The sequence below is a fragment of the Quercus suber genome, unplaced genomic scaffold, assembly GCF_002906115.3.
Source record: "Quercus suber isolate HL8 unplaced genomic scaffold, Cork oak 2.0 scaffold_164, whole genome shotgun sequence".
Classification (NCBI taxonomy): Eukaryota; Viridiplantae; Streptophyta; class Magnoliopsida; order Fagales; family Fagaceae; genus Quercus; species Quercus suber.
The window spans coordinates 1,021,392-1,047,950 of NW_027069625.1; the positions used below are offsets into that span (position 1 = coordinate 1,021,392).

The following is a 26,559-nucleotide window of genomic DNA, read 5'->3' on the forward strand; positions in this document are numbered from 1 at the left end:
TAATGTTTTGTACTACAATCTTTTTTATTTAAAAATTCATTATTCTTATTTTCTTACTTTTTTTTAAAATTTTTTTTTATAATTAATGCATTTGACTAATGCTAGGAATACTACAAATTTTATTATATAGGCTTTACAAAATGACGCGCCACCAATCAGAAAAAATTGATTAAATTATTCATTTATCATATTGTTTAAGTGACACCAGTCTATTCTTGCCATATAGTTTGTAAGTATTTTGTAATAATATTTGTAATAACTTTAGCATTTTCCCTTTACTTAATGGTGATTGGTTGGATTTCTAAATTAATATATATATATATATATATGAAAATGTTAAAATTACTACAAAAGCTTACAGAATAATGTGGAAAATAAATGTGATTAGAGGCACTTTAACATGATAATAATTGAATATCTATACTACTATTATTTAAGGGGCTCCCTAGTTTGAATTCCTATTTTTGGATGCCTAAAATACCATCAAATTCATTTACTTAGGAAGTTTAAATAATAGGATTAAACATATAAAATTACTAATTTAAAAACTCTTAAATTTTAGATAAGTTTTAGAATGCAGTTTTTTTCCATCCATGTTTCTTTGAATTCAAATTTCAAAATAAAACAACCTTTTTTTCAAGAAAATAAAACAACTCTTTTTAGATTTTCTTTTTAAATCAGCTCAGATTTTAGACAGTTTAAAACTCTCTCTCTCTCTCTCTCTCTCTCTCTCTCGCAGAGTATACTACAACTTTTTTTAATTCAATGCTAATAGATGGTGTTTCATGCTATCTCCAAAGCTTTCTTGGCCATAATCTACTTCTTCTTCTTGTTCTCCTCACCCTCAGCCTTGTACTTCTTCGCTCACTGAATCATCCTCTTAATTTCATTCGAACAGAGTCTTCCCCTGGCGGTGAATGCGATATTTATCCTCTGTTCAGTGGTCTTGACCTTAGCAGAGACAACCTTTAAGATACCATTGGCATCAATTTCAAAGGAGGCAGTGAAATAATGAACTTTACCCCTGGGAGTTGGAGGAACGCCAGAAAGGTCAAACGTGCCTAGCAAGTTGTTCAGCTCGGTACATTCACTGTCACCCTCATAAACGAAGAAACCACGATGTTTGTCAGAATAGGTGAACTCCCGCTTCACGGTGTACAACTTGGTGGGGATCTTGGTGTATATTTCAATCAAGTCAGTCAGCCTATCACCATTGGCAAATTTAAGTGACCGAGGGATGACATTCGATACCAGATCCGGAACTCTCTTGTTACCTACACGTGTCAAGATATAAGCCTGATAAGCAGCACCATAAGCAACAGCGTTTTCTCGATTCACTTTCCCATGAAACTCCTTCACCTCGAGCCTGAGGAAGCTCTCCAACAGCTTCTTCACCTTGGGAATCCTAGTAGAACCTCCAAAAAGGAAAACATCATGGACAGTCCTGTTGTCCATCTTAGCATCCCTCAAACACTTCTCAACGAGCTCCACACACTTTTTAAAGAGATCCATATTGATCTCCTCAAACTTATCACGACTAATCTTTGAATGGAAGTTAACACCCTCATACAATGACATAATGTCAATGGTGGTATTTTCATTGGATGATAGTTTCCGCATCGCCCCACTACAAGCAGTCCTCAACTTACTAAGGGCTTTGGGGCTCCCACTAATATCTTTCTTCTTCTCCTTCTTAAACTTGTCAACAAAGTGGTTCACCATTCTATTAACAAAGTCCTCCCCTCCAAGGTGAGTGTCACCAGCTGTGGCCTTCTCTTCAAACTTTTCTTCCGATCTAATTTTAAGAAGTGAGACATCAAAAGTGCCACCCCCAAGATCAAAAATCAAAACATTCTTGCCAACAGTACTGGTCTCTTTAAGATAATAAGCAATGGCTGCAGCAGTGGGCTCACTGATGATACGTATCACATCGAGACCAGCAAGGAACCCAGCATACTTAGTTGCCTGGCGCTGAGAGTCGGTAAAGTAAGCTGGAACGGTCACAACCGCTTTCTTGACTGTCTTACCAAGATGTTCCTCAGCAGTCTTTCGCAGCTTACGAAGGACCATGGACGATATTTCTTCAGCTGCAAACTGCTTCTTCTTACCTTTGTAGTAGACCTCAATCTTGGGTCTGTCATGAGAATCAGAAATTACCTTGAATGGCCAAAGCTTCATGTCACTCTTAACAGAGGCATCACTGAATGGCCTACCAATCAGACGCTTAACGCCTGTGAACGCCAGAGGATACAACATAAGCATCCAATAGACAAAAATATCACATAATCATACAAATCTAATAAAGCCAATAAAGTATTGATGACTTCCAAAAAAATAAAGACCAAACCAACTCCAAAGAAAACTACGACACTATATTTGAATTTCCCATTGACCGAAAACGCAATTTTATACGTGCACATGGTCATCGAATTACATCACGGCTAAATTATTAGACTACAAAACAACATAAATCTAGCAACTTTTTTCTGTAATTGTCGCATCTCTAATTCTAAAAAATAATATAACAAATAATAAACCCAAAAATGAAAGAACTTTTGTTAAATAACTTCTACACAGTACACAGGGGCGGCTTGATGCATTTAGGGGCCTAAGACAAAAATTGATTATATTGTTTTAGATGCAAAATTACTACTAATTAACAAGAACAACGTAGAATTTTTTCTTTTTTAGAAATTTTGTAGACACAAAAAATTTGATAAAACTTTTCGCACTTTTAAAAGTGTAACATTCACAATATTTTTCACAATAAATCCTAGGTTTTAAGATGCTTCTTGTTTAATTTCTATTTGAAAACACCACTATAATTTTTTTTTGCTATTAATAACAAGCTATAACAACCTATTATTTAGCATCTGTTGTAAAAGTGTTGTAAAAAATATGGTAAACGTAGCATTTTTTTTTTTTCATTTGATAAAAAAATATTATTTTATTTATTGATTATAAATAACACTATTGGTTAAAATTTGGGACCTTTTTTTTATTTGAGGCGTTAAGCGAGTGCATCTGTTGCTTTTACTATTCAGCCGGCCCTGCTTCTACAGAGTACTGACTAGGAGAAATAGCTCTCTTTCATCTAATAAGACCGTTATAGCATCCGGAATGCAAAAAAGTTTTTATTTTATCTCTCTTTTTAAAAAAATTTTTTTTTTTTTTTTTCAATATGCTACTACCTACCAGAGTCTTCCTCTCCCCTCTGTGCTCCCAGCAACCAACTCCATACCACAAGCCCAGCAACCAAATCCATCCCTTCCAAAATCCACTAAATCTATCTATACCAAAATCAACAAGAATCCAGACCCAAAACAAACATAGCAAAATCCGAACAAACCCATTCCAAAATCACACAAAACCAAAAAAATAAAATAAAATAAAATAAAATAAAAAATAAAAAAAATAACAACAAACCCAAATCAAATCATCCAAAACCACAGAACCCGCTGCTGCCGCACCACCACAACAAGCCCAGCGCCACTAACAACTACCTACAACTGAAACTTAGCCACCACTGAAACACTAAAATCAACCAACAAAACCAATTGCCGATCCACACCACCAAGACACAAAATCAACCAAAAACCCAAACACACCATCAGAACCCAAGCCAAAACACCCAATCTCCACACTGATTCAACCCAAGCAAAAAATACACAAGAAGCCAAAAAAAAAATCCTACATAACCATTCTAAAATCATAGTTTCCTTGACATGACAACCCTCTACAAATCGAATCTCACTAAATCAAAAAGACCGTCGTCATTTTCTAAATATAAAAAAAATAAAAAATAAAAGAAAAAGAAAAAAGGGGGGTCGTATTAGAAACTTTACTGTAGACAGTGTTTTTGGGGTTCTTGTCGACCTGTTTCTTGGCCGCACGACCCACCAAACGCTCCTTATTAGTGAAAGCGACATAAGACGGAATATCCGATATGAAAGGATCATCGCCCCCTTTCCACACAGCCACTGTCGAGTAGTTCGTGCCGAGGTCGATTCCAATAGCAGGGACAACTTCTCTTCCGGCCATTGTTTCGAGTAAAAAAATACCAAATTCTTCGGAAATAGAGAGAGAAGTTTCAGTTGAAAGAAAAAAAATGCTAGAATTGTTGCGAGCAAAAAATATCAAAAGCTTCGAAGAGAGAGAGAGAGTTTCGAGAATAGAGAGAGAAGTTTCATATTGGAAAGAAAGAGATGCTAGGATTGTTGCGAGCGATTTTTTTTTTTTTTTTGAAAAAGCTTCAAAAATAGAGACAGAGTATAAAAGAAAAAGAAAAAAGGGGGGTCGTATTAGAAACTTTACTGTAGACAGTGTTTTTGGGGTTCTTGTCGACCTGTTTCTTGGCCGCACGACCCACCAAACGCTCCTTATTAGTGAAAGCGACATAAGACGGAATATCCGATATGAAAGGATCATCGCCCCCTTTCCACACAGCCACTGTCGAGTAGTTCGTGCCGAGGTCGATTCCAATAGCAGGGACAACTTCTCTTCCGGCCATTGTTTCGAGTAAAAAAATACCAAATTCTTCGGAAATAGAGAGAGAAGTTTCAGTTGAAAGAAAAAAAATGCTAGAATTGTTGCGAGCAAAAAATATCAAAAGCTTCGAAGAGAGAGAGAGAGTTTCGAGAATAGAGAGAGAAGTTTCATATTGGAAAGAAAGAGATGCTAGGATTGTTGCGAGCGATTTTTTTTTTTTTTTTTGAAAAAGCTTCAAAAATAGAGACAGAGTTCAGCTTGAAAGAAAGAGATGCTAAAAAAAGTTTTAGCTTGAAAGAAAGAGATGCTAGGATTGTTGCGACCAAAAAATATCAAAAGCTTTGAAAATAGAGAGAGAAATTTCAGTTTGAAAAGAAAGAGATGCTAGGATTGTTGCGAGCAAAGAAAAAAAAAATTCGCAAAAGCTTCGAAAATAGTGTGAGTTCAGCTTGAAAGAAAGAGATGAGATAGAGAGAGAGAATGCAAGGAAATGTAACCCAAAGAGATGGAAGTGAACGAAGAAGTGACTGAGTTCCAGGTATTTATGTCAGTTTGAATACAATTTATAGCGGCTGAAAACATTTTAGTAAAATAATTTTTAAATGTATAAAAATAGTACTGTTGGATCTATTTTTAATATTTTTTAATACGTGAACAGTATATGAAGAGTGTGTAAACAGTGCATGTACTATTTATAAACAGCACTTTTTATCTTTAAAAAGTCAAGAACTCCGAAGAAAAAAAAAAAATGAAAATGCAGCTTACACAAAACGCAACGCAACTTTGAGCACAATCCAAATACATAGAGTGTCCGTTTTGATACAATTTATTATTGCTGAAAGCTGATTGTTACTGAAAATACTGTAGCAAAATAATTTTAAAATGTGTGAATAGTATCGTGAGACCTATTTTTAATATTTTTTAATGCGTTAACAGTCCATGAACAGTGCGTGAACAGTGCACACACTATTCATAAACAGTACTTTTTGTCTCTAAAAAGTCAAGAACTCCGAATAAAAAAAAAAAAAAAAACTGAAAACACAGCTTACACAAAACGCAATGCAACTTTGAGCACAATCCAAATACATAGTGTCCGTTTTGATACAATTTATTATTGCTAAAAACTGATTGTTGCTGAAAACACTATAGCAAAATAATTTTTAAATATGTGAATAGTACAATGGGACCCATTTTTAATATTTTTTTCTGAATAAAGTGGCTGTAGGTCCTATGATCAGTGCGTGAACAGTATTTTTTTGTCTCATGAACAGTAAAGTTTGTTCCCTAAAAGCTGAATCCAAACCAGCACAGAGAGTGTTCTTCTTGAGTTTTTCAATTCAGAGACATCTACGATTTACATTATCATATTGTGCGTTACAACGTTAGTTAGACTTCTGATGGGTTTGGATACACATTGGGTCCGTTTGGATTGAGTTTATTGTTGCTGAAACTGAAAACTGAAAACACTGTAGCAAAATAATTTTAAAATGTGTGAATAGTGCCGTGGGACCCATTTTTAATGAAAAAGTTGATAAAAATTAAGAATTGTGGGACCCGTAAACAGTGCTCAGTGCACTGTTCCTGGCTGAAAAGTCAAATAACGCGGCTACTGTTCAATGAACAGTAGCCGCACTACACCTGAAATGCTTGAAAACCAAAAAAAAAAAAAAAAAAACGCTCATTCATCAAAACGCAAACGCTGGACGCCGAATCCAAACGGCCTCATTTTTGCTCTCAGCGTTTGCGTTTTCACCCCTTTTTTTTCTTTTCTTTAAAAGCCGCAAAGTTGACTTTTCAACTATAGGAACAGTGCACTCGATGCACTGATTCACGGATCCACAAATCATTATTTTTACAACTTTTTTTATTAAAATGGATCCACAGATACTATTCAACATTTAAATTATTTTGTGTTTTCAGTTTTCAGTTTTCAGTTTCAGGAAATAAGTTCTATCCAAACGACGTGAATTCATATAACCTTGTCAATTAGGTTCATTTAATACAAGTCGTTTTTAACTGGGGCGGAACCAAGATTTTAGTTTAGGGAACCAAGATTAAGCCATTATATTTGTTGAAATGGCTTGAATTTTAATGACGGTGGATTAACATTTTCAAGCAAGCATTAAATGCTATCTTGTATGAATAGTCAAAGAAAATGGCAAGGAAACAAACCGCGACTTGAACTATATTCATGCATAGTCGAAATGTATGACTCCATAGGTGCATGCCTATGTGTGAAAGTATGGCTTGATCAACAAAGTCAAAGATATGCATTCAGCATGGAAGCATGCGTGAAGAAACACAACACTCATGCATTAAGTGTGGTTTGGATAGGAATGTTGCGTCTGGCGTTTGCGTTTTGCTTCTTCTTTTTTTTTTTTTTTTTTTTTTCATCCGAGACCCTTTCCATCACAGTAGCACACTGTTATACANTAGGAATGTTGCGTCTGGCGTTTGCGTTTTGCTTCTTCTTTTTTTTTTTTTTTTTTCATGCCTTTCCAGCTTTTTAGAGACAAATTTTACTGTAGCAGCACTGTTCATACACTGTAGTAGTACTGTTTATGCACTGTTCACGGGACCCACAGCCACTTTATTAAAAAAAAAAATTTAAAAATGGGTCCTACGGTACTATTTACACATTTAAAAATTATTTTGCTACAGTGTTTTTAATTTTCAGTTTTCAGTTTTCAGTTTTAGCAAAAATGTTGCATGGATTGCTTGGCCACTATTGTTGACTTCCTTAACCATAGAAGTCTCTCATGTGCTGAAATTTTTTGTATTTCGGCTGAACATCTAGCTATAAATAAATGTGAGTTTGAGAGAAGATGCAGGAGTAGCAAAAAAGAGAGTTCCTACGTGAGTTAGGGAGATAGCAAAGTAACTTCTTCTGTGTGTGTGCACCAGAGGGTAGGAAGTTACTGTCTTGCAACTTTTGTCTAAATACAATAGGGTGTTTTTTATTTATTTATGAGAGAGCCAAGGTTGTATTTGGGGTTTGGGTTTGTGTGAGAGTATTTTCAAGACATTGTTGTAATCTCCATAGTTATAGTAAAAAATTTTCTGTCACCTCCCGTGGACGTAGGCATATTGCCGAACCACGTAAATTCCTTGTGTTCATATTTTCTTATCTCTTTTCTTTAATCTTGTGTAAAAAAATTATTTCACCCAATTTACACAACAATATTGATTTGAAATTTTAAAAAAATCAAAGTATATATGTGTATGAGCGCATGCATCAGAGTGTGTTCATACTTTAGTTTATAAAAAAGTTAAAATTTTTACTCCAAACTAAGTCATAAATTACATATATAATATAGAAAGGTTACATGTCTACAAAATTTTCTTATACGAGTGTTTTATATCTTTCTAAATTCTATTGATTCTACAAAAGTTTTCTAATTTCCTATAGAATTGTATACCAAACATTCAAAAATGACTTAGCATCTTCCTTACAAGTTATGCTAAACAATGAATTTTCATAAAATACAATTCATGGTAGCAATGTTATGAACATTGTTTTGGACCCGTTTCAATTTGTTCAATGGAACGGAATATTTGGATACCAGTTTATTTTGACGTACCGTTACAAGGTGTTTCGAGGTTCTTTAATATATATATATATATATATAGATATGTTCAAGTTACACTTGGTGTAACTTCACAAGAGTTACACATTTTTTAGATCATAGATTTCTATTAGGTCTAACGGTTAAAAAATATCAACTGTCCATGTCATTATTAAACATTTATTACTTGTCACACTAACTAACCAAATTAATGGTAGAGAATATTATATTACTATTTTTTTTTCTATTTTCTGTTTCTCTCTCTCTCTCTCTCTCTAATTAATTTATCTCTAACCTTGCACAAGCGCTATTCCTAACTTTCTGAGTTGCAGGCCTTCTTTACCATGACCTTATTATTTTATAATATACCACTTGACCATTAAAAGTTATGTCTTTCGTAGGATGCCAAATATGCCCATTGTGCTTCTTATCTGATTATGTTTTTTTTATGTTTTCCTCAACTTGGTTAAATGGAAACACTATTATTATTTGTGGGCATAGCCATCAACGTTGAATCTTGAACTTCTATATATGTGTGTGTTGTTCTACAAGACGTGATGGGTTTACATAAGTTTCTTCAGAAATTCATGGTCACCTCTTAATGAAACTCTCTTTTTATAACAGTTTGTTAGTGAATTTGTTTAATGAATCAAGTTATTTGATATATGACTAATTTTTATATTTAGGAATATGAAATCATGGAATTTGGAAGAGGCATGATTTGTTTTATTTTAATAATTAATTTTGGCACTAATAGGCACAAAAGTAAATTCTGATCCTTTAATTTTAGTAATCGTTGTTTGTGTTTAATATAAATTGAGGATAAACATTGATCCTTTAATTTTCGAGAGAATGATAAATCTGATCCTAAGATAGTGTTTTATTTCGTAGAAACCCAGATATTGATGAAAATATCCAGGTTCATAGGTGTGTTTATCTGAAAACAAAAAAAAGAAAAAAAAGAAAAAAAGAGAGAGAAAAACGAAAACAAAAGAAAGAAAAGAAGAAGAACACAAGAAGAAAGAAATGAAAAAAATTGACAAACAGTCATTAATACTAGGATATCTCTAAAATCTAAAATCTAGCATTAATGACTCTATATTAATGGCATGAGAAGTAGTGATTTATCCCCGTTAGATCTAATAGAAATCTACGGTCTAAGAATTGTGTAACTCTTGTGAAGTTACACTAAGTGTAACTTGAACCTATCTCATATACAGCGACGACTCCAGGAATTTTATTTAGGAGGGTCATTAAAAAATTTTAATAAAAAAAGAACTTGAATATATCGAGTTATCGACAAAAAAAATTAATATATGAAGTTTTACAATTTTCTTCTACAAATTCTCAAATTTTTAATTATTATATGATAGTTCATTATGAGTATCTATTGCCAATGTGAGTAGCTATGAACCTATGACTATTTTATTTTGTTAAGTTTATCTAACATTTTTATTTTTATGCAATTGTTATTATCTATTTGTTATGATTAAGAAAAAAAAAAACTTGTAGTAACTATCTTAATTTTTCTTAAATTTTCTTGTCAACCAAACACAACATCATCAATAAACACAAAACTCAAACTCATTTTCCTTTTCCTATCTCTCTCTCTCTCGGGTCAAACACTCAAACTCCACTCTCTCCCTCTTTGCTTTCTCTCATTTCTTTTTCTCTTTAAGTTCAAGTTGTAGTTTTTGGGATATGGCTTTGATCTGGGTTTAGAGAAAGAGAGGCTGAGATGCAGTGGTTTGGATTTGGGTAGAGAGAGAGGGGCTAAGGTCGGCGATGGTTTTGATTTGGGTTTAAAGTGCATTTACCTCCAATCTCTCACAGATCAGTAGGTCTCTATTAGATCGGTGGGTCTCTCTCTTTCATCTCTCAATCTCTCAGCCGGTGGTAGAGATTGCGCTGCAAATAGGTGGTAGAACCGAGCTCAATGGTGCGGTGGAGATAGGTGGAAGATTTGTGGTGGAAATTGCGGTGGAGATTTGTGGGTTTGTTTCTAGGTTTCTCAAATTTGTGAGTTAGTTTCTCAAATTTTTCTGGGTTTGAAATTTATTGGTTTGTTTCTGGGTTTCTCGAATTTGTGGGTTAGTTTCTCGAATTTTTCTAGGTTTAAAATTTTTCTCGAATTTTTCTAGGTTTAAAATTTCTAGGTTGTTGACGGGTTTCTCGAATTTGCGAGTTAGTTTCTCGAATTTTTCTGGGTTTGAAATTTATTGGTTTGTTTCTAGGTTTCTCGAATTTGTGGGTTAGTTTCTCGAATTTTTCTAGGTTTAAAATTTTTCTCGAATTTTTCTAGGTTTAAAATTTCTAGGTTTGTTTACAGGTTTCTCGAATTTGCGAGTTAGTTTCTCGAATTTTTCTAGGTTTGGAATTTATGGGTTTGTTTCTGGGTTTCTCGAATTTGTGGGTTAGTTTCTCGAATTTTTTGGGTTTGAAATTTATGGGTTTGTTTTGGGTTTGATGTTTGTATGGAGGGTTTGATTTTTCATGTGATGTTCTGGGTTTGCTAGATATTGGGGGTTGGGTTTGGGTTTGTGTTCTTTGTGTTTTGAATCTTTGAAGGTTTTTGCATTTTGTAGATATGTGCCCTTTGATTTTACGTGTTCCATGTTGGCATGTTCTTGATTTTTTTTTTTTTTTTTTAATTTCCTTGGCAACCAAACATATTATTTGAGGAAGAACATGAACATGTTCTTCATGATGACTGGGAAGAACATAATGTAAAGATTTTTTTTAAATTTAATTAATTTAATTTCTTTTTTAAACAATTTGTTTTTAATTTTTTATTTAGTTAAAATTAATAAATAATTTTTTTTAATCTATAAGCTAACGTGGCATATTTAAGAGTAAAATAAATTTTATTATTATTATTTTAATAGTTCCGTCTGTCACCTCGAATTTTGCCGTTAGAGCACTGACGAAAAGGACTAAAATAGATAGCGTTTTTCTAAATAGGAACTAAATGTGGTAAAAATAAAAAGTAGGGACCAAAATAGAAATCGGGTCAAAATGTAAGGACTAAAAGAGCATTTATGCCTTTTTTTTTTTTTGGGATGAAAGACCGAAACTAAACTAGTAAACTAACTAGTAGAGAGAACTCAGATGGAAAGGATACTTAGCATTACTTTTATTTACTTTTTTTAGAAAATGACTAAACTAGTAAACTGACAACAAAATGACACCTAAGGGCTAAGATGGTGAAGTCCAGCTATATGCACGAAGTACTATTGTACTAGAGAACTCTAGAAGAGTAGAAGTGGAAACTGAAAAGTCTAGAAAAAGCGTGAACTCCAGTTTTTATTTATTTATTTATTTTTCTTGCTAAAAATGTTTATAAAAAAAAAAAAACTTAAAGTAATGGGTACTAAAAAGTGGTCACATGTGGGAAATTTTATTATTAAAATATGTGTAATGTAAAAATATTTAGTTTATTTAGCAAATATATATCAAGCTTTTTATCAAGCTATACACGAGCTTAAGCTTGGCTTGTGTTGTATAAAGCCAGATTGTTCACAAGCTTGTTCACGAACAATTTTTTTTTGCTTAGGCTTGGCTTGTTTATCAAACAAGCAAAAAACTAAGGCTCAAGCTTGATTTATTTATAAACAAACAAACATGAACGAGTTTTTTATCGAGCCGAGTCTGAGTTGTTCACAATCGGCTTGGTTCGTTTACAACCCTAGTTACAACAAAAAAAAAAAGTCTTCCTTTTTGGAGTTCAATAACTAGTAGTGCTAAGGTCTTTTCTTAGGAAAAAAAAAGGGAGAAGGTCTTTTCTTATTATTTACGATTATTTTTATTATTATTATTTTGATGAACTCTTTTTTTTTTTTTTTTTTTTGGATGAGGATGAAGTCTTTTCTTATACTAAATAAAAAGGGGCAAACCCACTGAACATGTGAAAGAATTATAAATATAGTAGATAATACTAAGAATGTGACTCTTTTTCTTCCCATAACAAATTGTAATCAATACTCATTCAGTGCATCTTACCTAACTGGTGATAAGAAATTTTTTTTTTTAAAGACTGGGTTTGGGGTTTCTGATACGTGTCGCCCAAAAATGCCCGTGACGGCGTTTTGGTAATTTTGTATTCAGTTGTCGACAACGCCTCGTTTGACTGCTTTTATGAAAACAACGTCCTTTCGAACAACACCATACAATTCCACTCTGTCCTTTGACTCTTGCTTTTCCTTTAAAAGGAGCCAAACTGGTTGTTTTTTAACTAAACAAAGTCTTTTATCATATTAGACAGGGGCGGCGCTAGGCTATATTCAGGGGGTTCAAATGAACCCCCTGACTTCAAAAAAAAAAAAAAATATTTATATATATAAAAAATATTTTTTACTTTGTGTGTACTCACAGTATCACAATGGTCAATACCTCAAGTCTTTCAATATTGTCGTTTTTTCAGCAACCAATTAGGTAAGTTCGGGATCTTTGACTGGGGCGGCGCTAGTCTATATTCAGGGGTTCATTTGAACCCCCTCGCTTCAAAAAAAATATATATATATATATATATATATTTATATATAAAAAATATTTTTTTCTTTGTGTGTAGTCACAGTATCACAATGGTCAATACCTCAAGTCTTTCAATATTGTTGTTTTTTCAGCAACCAATAAGGTAAGTTTAGAATCTTTGAGGGGTGGCACTAGTCTATATTCAGGGGGTTCAAATGAACCCCCTGACTTCAAAAGAAAAAATATATATATATATATATATTTTATATATATAAATATTTTTTTTAGTTTAATACTTTAATTTATTTTTAAAAATATTTTTGTACACTCTGAATTAAATTTTATACATCTTTATTACAAGTATTTCAAACTCTAAGAATAAAAAGTAAGTGTTTGTGAATTATGTCACTCGTTTTTATAAATTTATATTATGTGTATGAGTGTATCAAATATTGATTGTGTGCATTATTTTTATTATAGTGTTATTTGTGTGAATTATGATGTGTGTAGATGTTTGTGTGTACAATATAAATATAATATAATTTAATAATTAGGAAATAGAAATGGTTTGTTACATGTGTGTGTATTGTTATCATGTTATAATAACTTTTTGTTATAAAGTTAGTAAAATTTAAGAAAAAAAAATTGTAAAGTTAGTGTTTGTCCAAGCATTTGATTGGTTAAGTAAACACGTAGTGTATAATTTTATGTATGAATGAGTGTGGTTATGTGTGTCAATAATTAATACAAAGCTAATGAGTTTAGTTTTGTCATTTAGTTTAAAATATTTTTATAAAAAGATAACAAATAGATAATAACAATTGCATAAAAATAAGTAGATAAACGNCGTGTTCCATGTTGGCATGTTCTTGATTTTTTTTTTTTTTTTTTTAATTTCCTTGGCAACCAAACATATTATTTGAGGAAGAACATGAACATGTTCTTCATGATGACTGGGAAGAACATAATGTAAAGATTTTTTTTAAATTTAATTAATTTAATTTCTTTTTTAAACAATTTGTTTTTAATTTTTTTATTTAGTTAAAATTAATAAATAATTTTTTTTAATCTATAAGCTAACGTGGCATATTTAAGAGTAAAATAAATTTTATTATTATTATTTTAATAGTTCCGTCTGTCACCTCGAATTTTGCCGTTAGAGCACTGACGAAAAGGACTAAAATAGATAGCGTTTTTCTAAATAGGAACTAAATGTGGTAAAAATAAAAAGTAGGGACCAAAATAGAAATCGGTCAAAATGTAAGGACTAAAAGAGCATTTATGCCTTTTTTTTTTTTTGGGATGAAAGACCGAAACTAAACTAGTAAACTAACTAGTAGAGAGAACTCAGATGGAAAGGATACTTAGCATTACTTTTATTTACTTTTTTTAGAAAATGACTAAACTAGTAAACTGACAACAAAATGACACCTAAGGGCTAAGATGGTGAAGTCCAGCTATATGCACGAAGTACTATTGTACTAGAGAACTCTAGAAGAGTAGAAGTGGAAACTGAAAAGTCTAGAAAAAGCGTGAACTCCAGTTTTTATTTATTTATTTATTTTTCTTGCTAAAAATGTTTATAAAAAAAAAAAAACTTAAAGTAATGGGTACTAAAAAGTGGTCACATGTGGGAAATTTTATTATTAAAATATGTGTAATGTAAAAATATTTAGTTTATTTAGCAAATATATATCAAGCTTTTTATCAAGCTATACACGAGCTTAAGCTTGGCTTGTGTTGTATAAAGCCAGATTGTTCACAAGCTTGTTCACGAACAATTTTTTTTTGCTTAGGCTTGGCTTGTTTATCAAACAAGCAAAAAACTAAGGCTCAAGCTTGATTTATTTATAAACAAACAAACATGAACGAGTTTTTTATCGAGCCGAGTCTGAGTTGTTCACAATCGGCTTGGTTCGTTTACAACCCTAGTTACAACAAAAAAAAAAAGTCTTCCTTTTTGGAGTTCAATAACTAGTAGTGCTAAGGTCTTTTCTTAGGAAAAAAAAAGGGAGAAGGTCTTTTCTTATTATTTACGATTATTTTTATTATTATTATTTTGATGAACTCTTTTTTTTTTTTTTTTTTTTTGGATGAGGATGAAGTCTTTTCTTATACTAAATAAAAAGGGGCAAACCCACTGAACATGTGAAAGAATTATAAATATAGTAGATAATACTAAGAATGTGACTCTTTTTCTTCCCATAACAAATTGTAATCAATACTCATTCAGTGCATCTTACCTAACTGGTGATAAGAAATTTTTTTTTTTAAAGACTGGGTTTGGGGTTTCTGATACGTGTCGCCCAAAAATGCCCGTGACGGCGTTTTGGTAATTTTGTATTCAGTTGTCGACAACGCCTCGTTTGACTGCTTTTATGAAAACAACGTCCTTTCGAACAACACCATACAATTCCACTCTGTCCTTTGACTCTTGCTTTTCCTTTAAAAGGAGCCAAACTGGTTGTTTTTTAACTAAACAAAGTCTTTTATCATATTAGACAGGGGCGGCGCTAGGCTATATTCAGGGGGTTCAAATGAACCCCCTGACTTCAAAAAAAAAAAAAATATTTATATATATAAAAATATTTTTTACTTTGTGTGTACTCACAGTATCACAATGGTCAATACCTCAAGTCTTTCAATATTGTCGTTTTTTCAGCAACCAATTAGGTAAGTTCGGGATCTTTGACTGGGGCGGCGCTAGTCTATATTCAGGGGTTCATTTGAACCCCCTCGCTTCAAAAAAAATATATATATATATATATATATATTATATATATAAAAAATATTTTTTTCTTTGTGTGTAGTCACAGTATCACAATGGTCAATACCTCAAGTCTTTCAATATTGTTGTTTTTTCAGCAACCAATAAGGTAAGTTTAGAATCTTTGAGGGGTGGCACTAGTCTATATTCAGGGGGTTCAAATGAACCCCCTGACTTCAAAAGAAAAAATATATATATATATATATATTTTATATATATAAAAATATTTTTTTTAGTTTAATACTTTAATTTATTTTTAAAAATATTTTTGTACACTCTGAATTAAATTTTATACATCTTTATTACAAGTATTTCAAACTCTAAGAATAAAAAGTAAGTGTTTGTGAATTATGTCACTCTTTTTATAAATTTATATTATGTGTATGAGTGTATCAAATATTGATTGTGTGCATTATTTTTATTATAGTGTTATTTGTGTGAATTATGATGTGTGTAGATGTTTGTGTGTACAATATAAATATAATATAATTTAATAATTAGGAAATAGAAATGGTTTGTTACATGTGTGTGTATTGTTATCATGTTATAATAACTTTTTGTTATAAAGTTAGTAAAATTTAAGAAAAAAAAATTGTAAAGTTAGTGTTTGTCCAAGCATTTGATTGGTTAAGTAAACACGTAGTGTATAATTTTATGTATGAATGAGTGTGGTTATGTGTGTCAATAATTAATACAAAGCTAATGAGTTTAGTTTTGTCATTTAGTTTAAAATATTTTTATAAAAAGTTAAAAACTGAAAAGAAAAAAAAAGAAAAAGGTTCTTCGTTTTTTTTTTTAAATTTAAATTAGAATTGCAAAATTAAAATTTATTGTTTTTAAAATTTTAAATTAAATGCTAAAGTGGCATATTTTAAATACTAAATAATTTTTTAATATTATTTTATTGGTCACATTAGCATTTAATGTGCCAACAGTGGACTCCGTTTGCCACATCAAGAATTTCTATTAAGTGAGTAACGGTAAAGACCAAAATGAAATGCGTTAATTGATTTAGGGACTAAAAGTGATGAAATGAAAATGTAGGGATCAAAATGGAAAAGATGCAAAATATAGGGACTAAAAGTGCATTTACGCCAAAAAAAACCCAAGTCAGTTTACTAGTTTAGTTTCTTCTCTGAGTTCTCTCTACCGAAACTATCATTGAACAAAAAAAAAAAACCGAATTCAATTTCATTCAAACTGAAATTCTCGGCTATCACTCAATGAGTCCATGTCTATCCTATGCAGTCTGCAACCTAAAACTCTTAGGCTCTCTTGGAAAGACCGAAGCTTCTTTGAGAAGGTTCAATCTTTCTCTCTTTTATCATTAGTTTCTTTCTTTTCCCCAAATTATCAAGGTTGGAATTGATCAACTCTCTCTCTCTCTCGTGGGGCCAAGAAATTACACCATATCTGCCCTATATCTCTTTGCAACAAATGAACAAGTCCTAGATTTGGAAGAGTTAGATGCTAGCAAAGAGGATTTAGAGTCCGGTGTTTACCGAATCACCATGAAATTTAAGGGTTCTAGTGGGTGTGCAAAGAGCTCCAACAACAGCTCTAGATCTGGTGTAGTATTTGGCATCACTACCATCTTTGCTCTCTACCTCCATCCTCCAAGACGTTCATAGCCTTCTCTCACCATAGGTAAATTTTCATGTTTAAAAATTTTCTATATATTTTTATAGTTGTTTGCATTGTAGTTTGTTCGATATTGCAAAATCGTTTTGATTTCCAAGTTATGGTTGTTTATGAAATTTCTATATAACTTAGAAAAATCTTGTTGGTTGAATTCATTTGATAATAACTTAACTTTGTAATTGGTGGATTGTGGTTGTGGAGTCTGGTATGTAGTTTGGAATGGGTCTATGCTTTTCTTTTCCTGAGGTGCAGAGTCCTCTGTGGTTAGCTACTAAAAATGTTATAGTTTCTTTGTGCTAAAAATGTTTTGTAAATGGCATGGTGCATATGATAACTTAGCATATGGTGATATGGATACTTTTGAAATGTTATGTCAAGAGGGTCTTTTTTTTTTTTTTTTTTTTTCGAAGATTATATATAGCTGCACAGATGACAAGTATATTTGTGAAGGAAGTATGAAGATTATATTTGTGAATTGTATTTTGAACAAATATTAAAGCCAGAGACAAGGAAGTATGAATGGATAGATTTAATTATGTAAAGCTTTAATATGAGCAATTGCTAATCACAGGTGGAATTAGAAGCATGAACAAATGAGTATATTATTTTCTTATTTTTGTTTACTTGATTTTGGAGATTTAAGCAAATTTGAGCACTTGATAATGCAATTTTGTTAGATCCCAAGCAAAAAAGTTTGACTTGAGCTTGAGTTTGAGCTTGATATTAAGCTCGAGCTTGGCTTGATTAATTTATCAAGTCAAGCCAAGCTAAGCTCAAGCTTTTGGGTTTTCCCATGAGCTCGAGTTCAAACATTATATTTAGGCTTGTCTTGAGCTCGAGCCAAGCTTGAGCATTTTATTTTTACTAATGAGCCAAGCTCAAATAGGCACTACTCACTTGAGCTTGGCTCGTTTACAACCCTAGTTGTAACCCTTGATAATTTCAAAAAATTAGATGGCTTTGAAAATAGATTGTAAAATATTTCAATCTCACAGAGGGGTAATGCCCATGATTTAATGACATCTAAACCCACAATTTGCTGCACAAAGGCTGTTTGAGAGCCCTCTTTTTTGCCATGGACTAAGCTCGCCCCTACTATGACTATCTACGCACATAACACCAACTTAGCTTTGAAAGTATACCCGGCAAGGTTTTTTTGACTCCCCTCTAAGACTGTTTACTTTGAAAAAAAAAAAAAAAAAAAAAAAAAAAAAACTCCCATCAAATCAATAGACTCACGAAATCGGCATGTGAAGGAGTACTTTTGGGATTATAGTCATTTTGACTCTTACATTTTGGAAATAGTTAATTTAGTCATATTATTTTCAATTTACAGAAATTTTGATCTTTATTGTTAACGCACTAACGGAAAATGTATGTGGCAAATGGTATGCACTATTGGTACACTTAAAACTTATGTGGCAACTAAAAAAATAACAAAAACATTTTATTCTACATTTTAAAAAGCCACATCAACATTTAAATAATAATAAAATAAAATAAAAAAAGGTAAATCACATATTTGGTTCCTAAAAGTAATCCTCTTAAAAAAAAAAAAAAAGAGTTGTGACTCATGACTTACTTGTGCTACTTTATAATGTATCTTTGCAATGCGTAAAACACATTGTGTGCACTAGTCAAGGTTGTCAAAATCGGGATCTTACATAAGATCATGAGAGGTAGGTAGGATCGTAAATCATAGGATCAAATCGTGAATTGTAAGATCCTACATTATTTGAGGAAAAAAAAAAAACAAATTGGTATGTTAAATTATCACATAATTTATACAATCATAAAAAACCAAAATTTTCATCCATTTGATGTAATAACCGTACATTATTGCATTCATTTGTAAGCATCATTTAAAGAGGCCAAAAATCTCAAAACGTGACACTCTATTGGGATATTATTTTTCATTTGGATTCAACTTACACTCTATTTCTTTACATTAGAATAGCAAAGCTTGGTCAATTGGGATGTTATTTTTCATTTGGGTCCAACTGAGCCTTATATCAAGTTAAATAAGATTACAAGAAACCAAGATCATTTGAAATGGTCAGAATCATATGATCCTAAACGATTGCAAAAATCCTTGAAAGATCCGAATCGTTTTAGGTAGGTGGGATCGTAAAATCGTAAGATTGTAGGATCCAAAACGGGATTTTGATAGCCATGGCACTAGTGCACCAGTATTTTTCTTCAAAAGAAATAATAAAATGTTAAATTTATTATAAATCTTAAATTTTGAATTGCCTCTTTAACATGAAGATATAAGTTTCAACTGACACTCTATCTCTCTATATTAGAATAGCAAAACTTGGTCTATTGGGATGTTATTTTTCATTTTGGTCCAACTGAGCCTTTTATCAAGTTAAAGAAAATTACAAGAAATTAGGATCGTTTGGAATCGTCAAAATCGTACGATCCTAAACAATCGCAAAAATCCTTGAAAGATCTAGATTGTTTTGGGCAGGTGGGATTATAAAATTGTAGGATCGTAGGATCTAGATTGGGATTTTGACAACCATGACACTAGTGCACCAATATTTTTCTTCAAAAGAAATAATAAAATATTAAAGTTACTATAAATCTTAAATTTTGAATTGCCTCTTTAACGGGAAGATATAAGAAGTATGGTCTTTCTTTACATATGTTTGAGAAATTACTCATGAGAATTTTTAGATATATATTTTTTAAGTGGGGACAAAACTAAAAGATAATTTTGTAAAAATACAACGACGAAACTAAAGGATAATCTTGTAAAAAAAAAAAAAAGAGTATAGGAACATATTTGAACCAAAAAAAAAAAAAAATGAGAATCCCAAACAAGGTAAGTCCCTTAAATAGTAGTATAGATGAATGGAGAAGTTTGAGTTTGTTACTATCTCTAAAAAGTTTGAGTTGGTTAACAGCTTAATATATAGTGGGTTTCAAAGTGGATTTGGATGAGGATGAGTTGGTATTTCAAGAAATGTAAGCTAAAAGCTATTTGAATTCAAATTGAAAGTGTGGGGTTGTTTTGAAGGGGACGTGGATTAGTGGGAGATAGAAGATAAATATGTAGACTATTTTCATTATATCTTGTTCAATGTATTTAAATCTAGGTTCATAGCAAAATCCAGGATTCCAGAGTTCGAAATTGAAAGTTCAAGAGATAGAAGAAAAAAAAAATAGTAGAGATTTTAGAGTTTGAATATAGTACAAGGGCCTATCAAATATATATATAGTACAAGGGCATTAGTTAATATTTTTAAGGTGAAAACCACATTTTCATCCCTAAATTTTTAGGCAATTCCCACTTTAGTCCCTAGATTTTATTTTTACCACTTTTAGTCTCTATTTAGAAAAACGTCATCCATTTTAGTCTTTTCCGTCGTGCCTAACGGCAAAGTCCTAGGTGGCAGACGGAACTATTAAAATAATAATAAAAAATTTTATTTTGGCATTAAAAAATGCCACGTTAGCATTTAAATTAAAAAATTATTAATTTTAACTAAATAAAAAAATTAAAAACATAATTAAAATAAAAAATTACATGAATTGAAATCTAAGTGTGTCTTGAATAAGAACACAAACTCAAAAAAAAAAAAAAAAAAAAAAAAAAAAAAAAAAAAAAACCAACAAACAACCATTCAACACCCAGCAAATCACTAATCCACATGATTTTCACAAAGTCCATAATTGAATAGCTAATCAGCCATTCAACACTGAATTCTCCAACAAATCAAACCCATAAACCCAGTAAACAAACCAATCTCCAACAAACCCATAAATCTATATTTTCTTAGGAAACAAACACACACACACACAAAAAAACCCAAAAAATTTAGCTTCCTTTGTCGAAGCTTGTGGAGGAGATTCATCACAAGTTGAAATATGGAATGAGTGCGGCGACTATGAAGAATAGCGTGTTAAGGGTTGGGCAGAGAGTGACGTATGAAGTGCCTAATGTGGAGGTTGTTGTGCTTGAGGATTAGTCTCAGACTTGTCTTTGGTGTTGGGAGGTAATGGCTTTTCCATTTTTCTTTTTCTTTTCTGAAATGTTAATTTGATGTTCGGTTTTGATTTTGATTAATGGATCCTTTGGTTTTTCTTAAGTTCTATATTTCTTTTGTGAAATGGGTGGTTTCTACAGTTTTTATTTTTTATTTGTTTATTTGGGTGATGGGTTTATGAGGTTCATTTGTGCTTGATTCTCGATGTTGGTTTTTTTTTTTTTTTTTTGCAATTGAATATGAATCTTTTTTTTTTTTTTTACTGATGGTTGTGTGTTAGATTTGGGTTTGTGTTCTTGTTGTTCTTGTTCAAGACACACTTAGATCTCAATTCATGTGATTTTTTATTTTTAATTTTGTATTTAATTTTTTTATTTAGTTAAAATTAATAAATTTTTTTTTTTTTTAATTTAGATGCTGACATGTTATTTTTTAATGCCAAAATAAAATTTTTTATTATTATTTTAATAGTTCCGTCTGCCACCTAGAACTTTGCCGTTAGGGCACTGACGAAAAGGATTAAAATAGATGGTGTTTTTCTAAATAGGGACTAAAAGCTGTAAAAATAAAATCTATGGACCAAAGTGAAAATCGTCTAAAAATATAGGGACGAAAATGTGGTTTTCGCCTATTTTTAATTATTGCATAAAATATAAGACACACAATCAATTGAAATTCCATAAAACAAAATAATAAACATTCAAAATGCCATAAAAGTAACGTATAAGAGTGATGATCCCTTCACAAGTATAAAAATTTATAATAAGTAAATCAAGAAGGCAACCAAAAAAAGGGGGGGGCGGGTGAAGCACGCAACCAAAAAATTGGTGTTGTCCCTACAAAGAAGATGAGGTGGTTGGTTCCTTATGAGTTTCAATACGTGGGCTTTTCTTCTTTTTTTTCTTTATTCCCGCTTTTTTATTCTTTTATTAGTAGGAATGGCAATTTAAGCCCGACCCGTGGGTATTCGGCCCTATCCAACCCTAATGGGTCGGGTTTTACCCAGTCCGATAAAGAATAGGGTCGGGTTTGGATTTAAAAAAAAAAAAAACCCGAAACGGGTTTGGGTTCAAGCCAAGTTTTCAAAACCCGGCCCGAACCCGGACCCGACCCGACCTAAACCGGTTAGCTTAAATATAAAATTACAAAAAACCTACCTATATATATATATATATATATATCAAAACCCTAACCCAAAACTCATTTCTCCCCTTTCTCTCTCAACTCAGCCGCCTCCCTCATTGACTTTCACTCTTTAATCAGCTCCACCAAGACTCTCAAAGTCAAAAATCAGGTTCAGACACTCACATCTCATCCTCACCCTCAATTCTCCATGGATTTTCTTTCATCTCACGTGTGACTTGTTGAACAGCGTCGTTGGTTTTGTCTCTGAAAGGAGAACTTGTAGAATCTCGTGGTGGTTGTCATTCTTGTCACAGAGGAGGCCGTGATTGTTAGATCGGAGAGAATCTCATGGTGGTTGCCGTTCTTGTCACAGAGGAGGCCGTGATTGTTAGAGATCAGAGAGAGATTTAGTGGTCTGAGTTCTTTTTTCTTTTTTGGTTCATTTCCTCTCTTAGTAGTTTTTGTTTTTGGGTATTTTTTTGAGGATTTAATATGTAAAAATCTGTCCATAAATGATAAATGGAGTTTTGTTCCTCTCTCAATAGTTTTTGTTTTTGGTTATTTTTTTTGAGGATTCAATATGTAAAAATCGGAGTGAATGTTGTGTTGATGTAAAAATCTGTCCATAAATGTAAAAATCGGAGTTTTGTTTCTTCCATAAATGATAAATGGATTTTGAGGATTTAACTGATAACAATGTTGATTGATTTGTGTTTGTGTTTGTGATTGTGATTGTGTTTGGGTTTTTTTTTTTTTTTTTTTTTTTTTTTTTTTTTTTTTTTTTTTTTAATAAGATTGGGTTGGATTGGGCTGCCATGGAATAGGCCCAAAAGTGGCTCGACGCCCGACGGGCCCGCGGAGACCCGAAGGGCCAGGTTTGGGGCTAAAAAAATGACCCGTTTATTAAACGGGCCAGGTTTGGGTAACAGGAGAAGACCCGCAGGTCGGGTCCGGGTATCAAAAAACCCGACCCATTGCCATTCCTATTTATTAGTTTCATACTGAATTTATAATCACTGGATAATTTGCAATTGGATTTTTTAATGAATTTCAAGCCGAAAAAAATAACTGCTAAAATAACATTGCTTTTCAGGCAGGAAAGCGGCTCACTCAACTTGCATCAACAACTAGAACGAAAAATACAAACGAAAGTTACAAAAGTATATTTCTTGGGCAATGAAATTGGGAAATGGGAAATGTGACAGAGGGATAGTTATAGGAAGAGTCTAAGAGAGTGAAAAATCTCAAGGTGTAGTCTTATGTAAGTATTTGATATCTAGGAACAACTACTAGATAAAGGTTCTTTTTTTTTTTTCTTTTTTTTTTATAAATCATTTATAACTCTAGATTCCGATCTCAAGCTTTGGAAATGATAGGTTCCGAGCGGCAATATATTTATAGGGATTATTTTTATCAAAAACATGCATGTGAATTCAATGATGATCAAATTTGGCTAGGGAACACCTAAGTTCCTTCACAATTGCCCTCAAAGCTCCCGCTATCAACGGACTTCTTAGAGTCTTGTTTTTGCTAGCTTCCCAAATCCCGCAATATCACCTGATTGCATCCACCAAGCTTCACCGACTTACTTTGGCAAGTACCCACACTTCCCAAGCTCTAAAACACTCTTTACACTCTGAATATGTGTGAGTTGTGTTTGAGTACAAATCTCCTCTCAAGGTAGGAGAAGAGACTACTAAGGAATTCTCACTCAAGGATGAGTAGCTCTCTCTAACATGGTGGGTGTCGTAGAAACCTCTCTAGGGTTTTCTTCTAAATAGCTTCCTTACAATTTTGTGGGTAATGAGGGTATATATAGTATGGGTGAAGGGTATAAAAGTCACTTAAAATCATCCAAGCAGAAAGTTTCGTGGGTCACTTGCAAGTTGGCCAAGTTGCAAAATGACTCTTCAAAATACTGCCTGGTAAAAGACTATTCAGCTTCCAACATGTGTTTCTCACATGATCTTTCGCGGTTTGTCCACTTGCTCTAGACACCGCATTTTGTACCCCTTGTGACTCGGGCCCCCGTTCCCCAATGATGTTGAAATTTTAAAGCCCAAAGTTGGTTTAGGGCTCGATCAGATTTAAATTGACTTGAGGAAAATGTTTTAGGAAAATATAACTCTTTTTATGAACAAAATAGACTATTTTTGAAAAATAGAGTAAGGAAACCCTAGGGCATATGTACACATACACACGTATGCGCACGCATGCTTAAGCTCTATGTACGCATACACGGGCTTGTGTACACATGTTACAGTTCCAGAAACTATGAAAGACAAGTTTTTCTACATTAAAGATGGATTTTGGAATAAATTTCACATCGTCTGGAAGCCATTCCAAACCCCTATTTTCTCACTATATAAAGCCATACATAGTAGCTTTTCAAAACACATAGAAAATTCTAAGGAAAAACACAAGATTCACTAGAAAGAGTGAATCAAAGAGGGAGTTTTTTACAAAACATCTTCAAGTCAATATTTTTTTGATTGAGGCATTTTTTGGCCTTGATCTTGGAGTTTTAAGATTGCTAATCATTTTTGTATTTGATTTTGAATAGATTGGACTGAGGCAAATGGTAAAAATCAAGCCAAGGAGTTTTTTTTTTTTAGGTATAAAGTTTCTTACCTTTTTTCTTTGTTTTGATCTTCATTTCTATTTCTGCTGCTTATCTTTGTGTTACAATATGTCTACTTACTTTAGGTTTTCTTTATCTTTTGATGTAAAGCATGTTAGGTTGTTAGTTTTTCATTTCTGAGTTGCTGTGTTCCTATGTTTCTGGGTTAGAGTTTAGGGCAAGTATGTGTATGCATGCCTTTTGCATCCGCACACATACTCAAAGTATGCGTATGCATAAAACTGGGCTGCGTATGCATGCCCTTTGTATGCGCACACATACTCATGCCCAAAAATTCTAATTTGACCCTTTCTATTTCTGTTTCTTTATTCTCTTATATAATATGCTCTTGCCTTGTTCCTCTTTATGCTTGTAAGTCTTTGTATCTCTATTTATTTGTTTGATTGTTCTTCACATGCAAGATTAGGGTTCCTTTAATCCTTTCCTTCTTTTGCCATGAACATGCACATGAATGATCATGCATTGATGCATAGGTGCTATGGTGGAGTGAGGTAAGTCATGCATTCATATGAACATGCATTTAGAGTACATGTTTTGATGACGAGTATGAATGTGTTTGTTGCGATGATGTTTAGATGCAATCACATGTTTGCTTAAATCTTACCACGCCTATGTTTCTGCCTTGGATGTAATATAATGCTATGTATGATGGATGTATGCTAGAATGTGACATGAGATGCATGATAGATGAATGTTAAGGTTTGGGATGAAAAGCCTTGTTTGTTTGCTAGATCCATATTAGTGTGTGGATGAACTTTTTTGCTATTTCTTAAAAAAAAAATTAAACCTTTTACTTGGTTAAAAACAGGGGCAAAACTATATTGGTTGAATTCAAATAACTTTTAACTTACGTATCTTGGAAAAACAACTCATCCTCATCCAAATCCACTTTGAAACCCACTATATATTAAGTTGTTAACACTCAAACTTTTTAGAGATAGTAACGAACTCAAACTTCTCCATTTATAAATGTTTACAAAAATTTACTAATATAAGTTTTTCTATGTATTTTCTTGTCCTAGTGCTCGGGTTGTTGTTAGGCCTTCGGCAACCTCAGGGCCCCCTTTAACTTACATTACTGTTTATTTTAATACAATGACTATCAAGATCACAATTCATGTGCAAAGCTACTTAAGCAATTTAAGCAGAAAGAGCAAGCCTTAATAGATGTAATTGTAGCTGAAGATCAAGGAGTTGTATTAAAAACACTTGTAGTTTAGCAATACTGTTTTAGCTATTACATAAAATGACCTGTAGTTTAGCTTATTTTCTTTTCTGTTCTTAATAATCCACACACGCGTGAGGTTGTTAGTCACACATGAGAGAGGTTGTTATGATTATGCTAGTTTTGTTAGTTAGGTTGTTTTGCTCTGTTTCTTTTTGGATTGAGCCAGATATTGTATATAAGGACTTGAGATAATTTAATTGAATGCAGTTCAGTTTTTCTCCCGAATCTCTGTTTTCTCATATGGTATCAAAGCAAACTTCTAGACACTTCCATTTCTAGGGTTTATCAGATTTGGGAATTTTCATTTACTCGTCCACCATTGTTGCTTTCTTCAAGCTTTCTCATTTTCTTTAATGGCTGGTACAACAACAACTAATACTTCCACCACTAAATCTTCATCTTCTTTGCAAGATTCATATAATCTCAATGATCCTCTATTTTTACATCCTGGAGAAAATCCAGGAGTTGTTACTTCTTAACCATTAATTTGGGGAGAAAATTACCCTGCTTAGGCGAGATCAGTGAGAAAATCCTTGATAGCCAAGAATAAGCTTGGTTTTATAGATGGTTCTTTAACCATTTCGTCTCCATTGGTGGATTCACCAACGGCTGTTCAAGCATGGATTCGTGCTAACAAC

The 26,559-nt window shown here is 32.5% G+C and overlaps 1 protein-coding gene across 1 annotated transcript; it reads right to left on the minus strand.

Annotated features, from left to right (window-relative positions):
* Positions 1 to 590: 590 nt before the first annotated feature.
* LOC136069358 (heat shock cognate 70 kDa protein-like) lies at positions 591 to 4,265 on the minus strand. Its single transcript, XM_065777796.1, has 2 exons — positions 3,846 to 4,265; positions 591 to 2,231 (listed from the first exon to the last, which is right to left on the minus strand). The coding sequence occupies exons 1-2, from the start codon at positions 4,039 to 4,041 to the stop codon at positions 865 to 867; spliced, it is 1,563 nt and encodes a 520-aa protein (XP_065633868.1). The 5' UTR covers positions 4,042 to 4,265; the 3' UTR covers positions 591 to 864.
* Between the last annotated feature and the right edge of the window lie 22,294 nt (positions 4,266 to 26,559).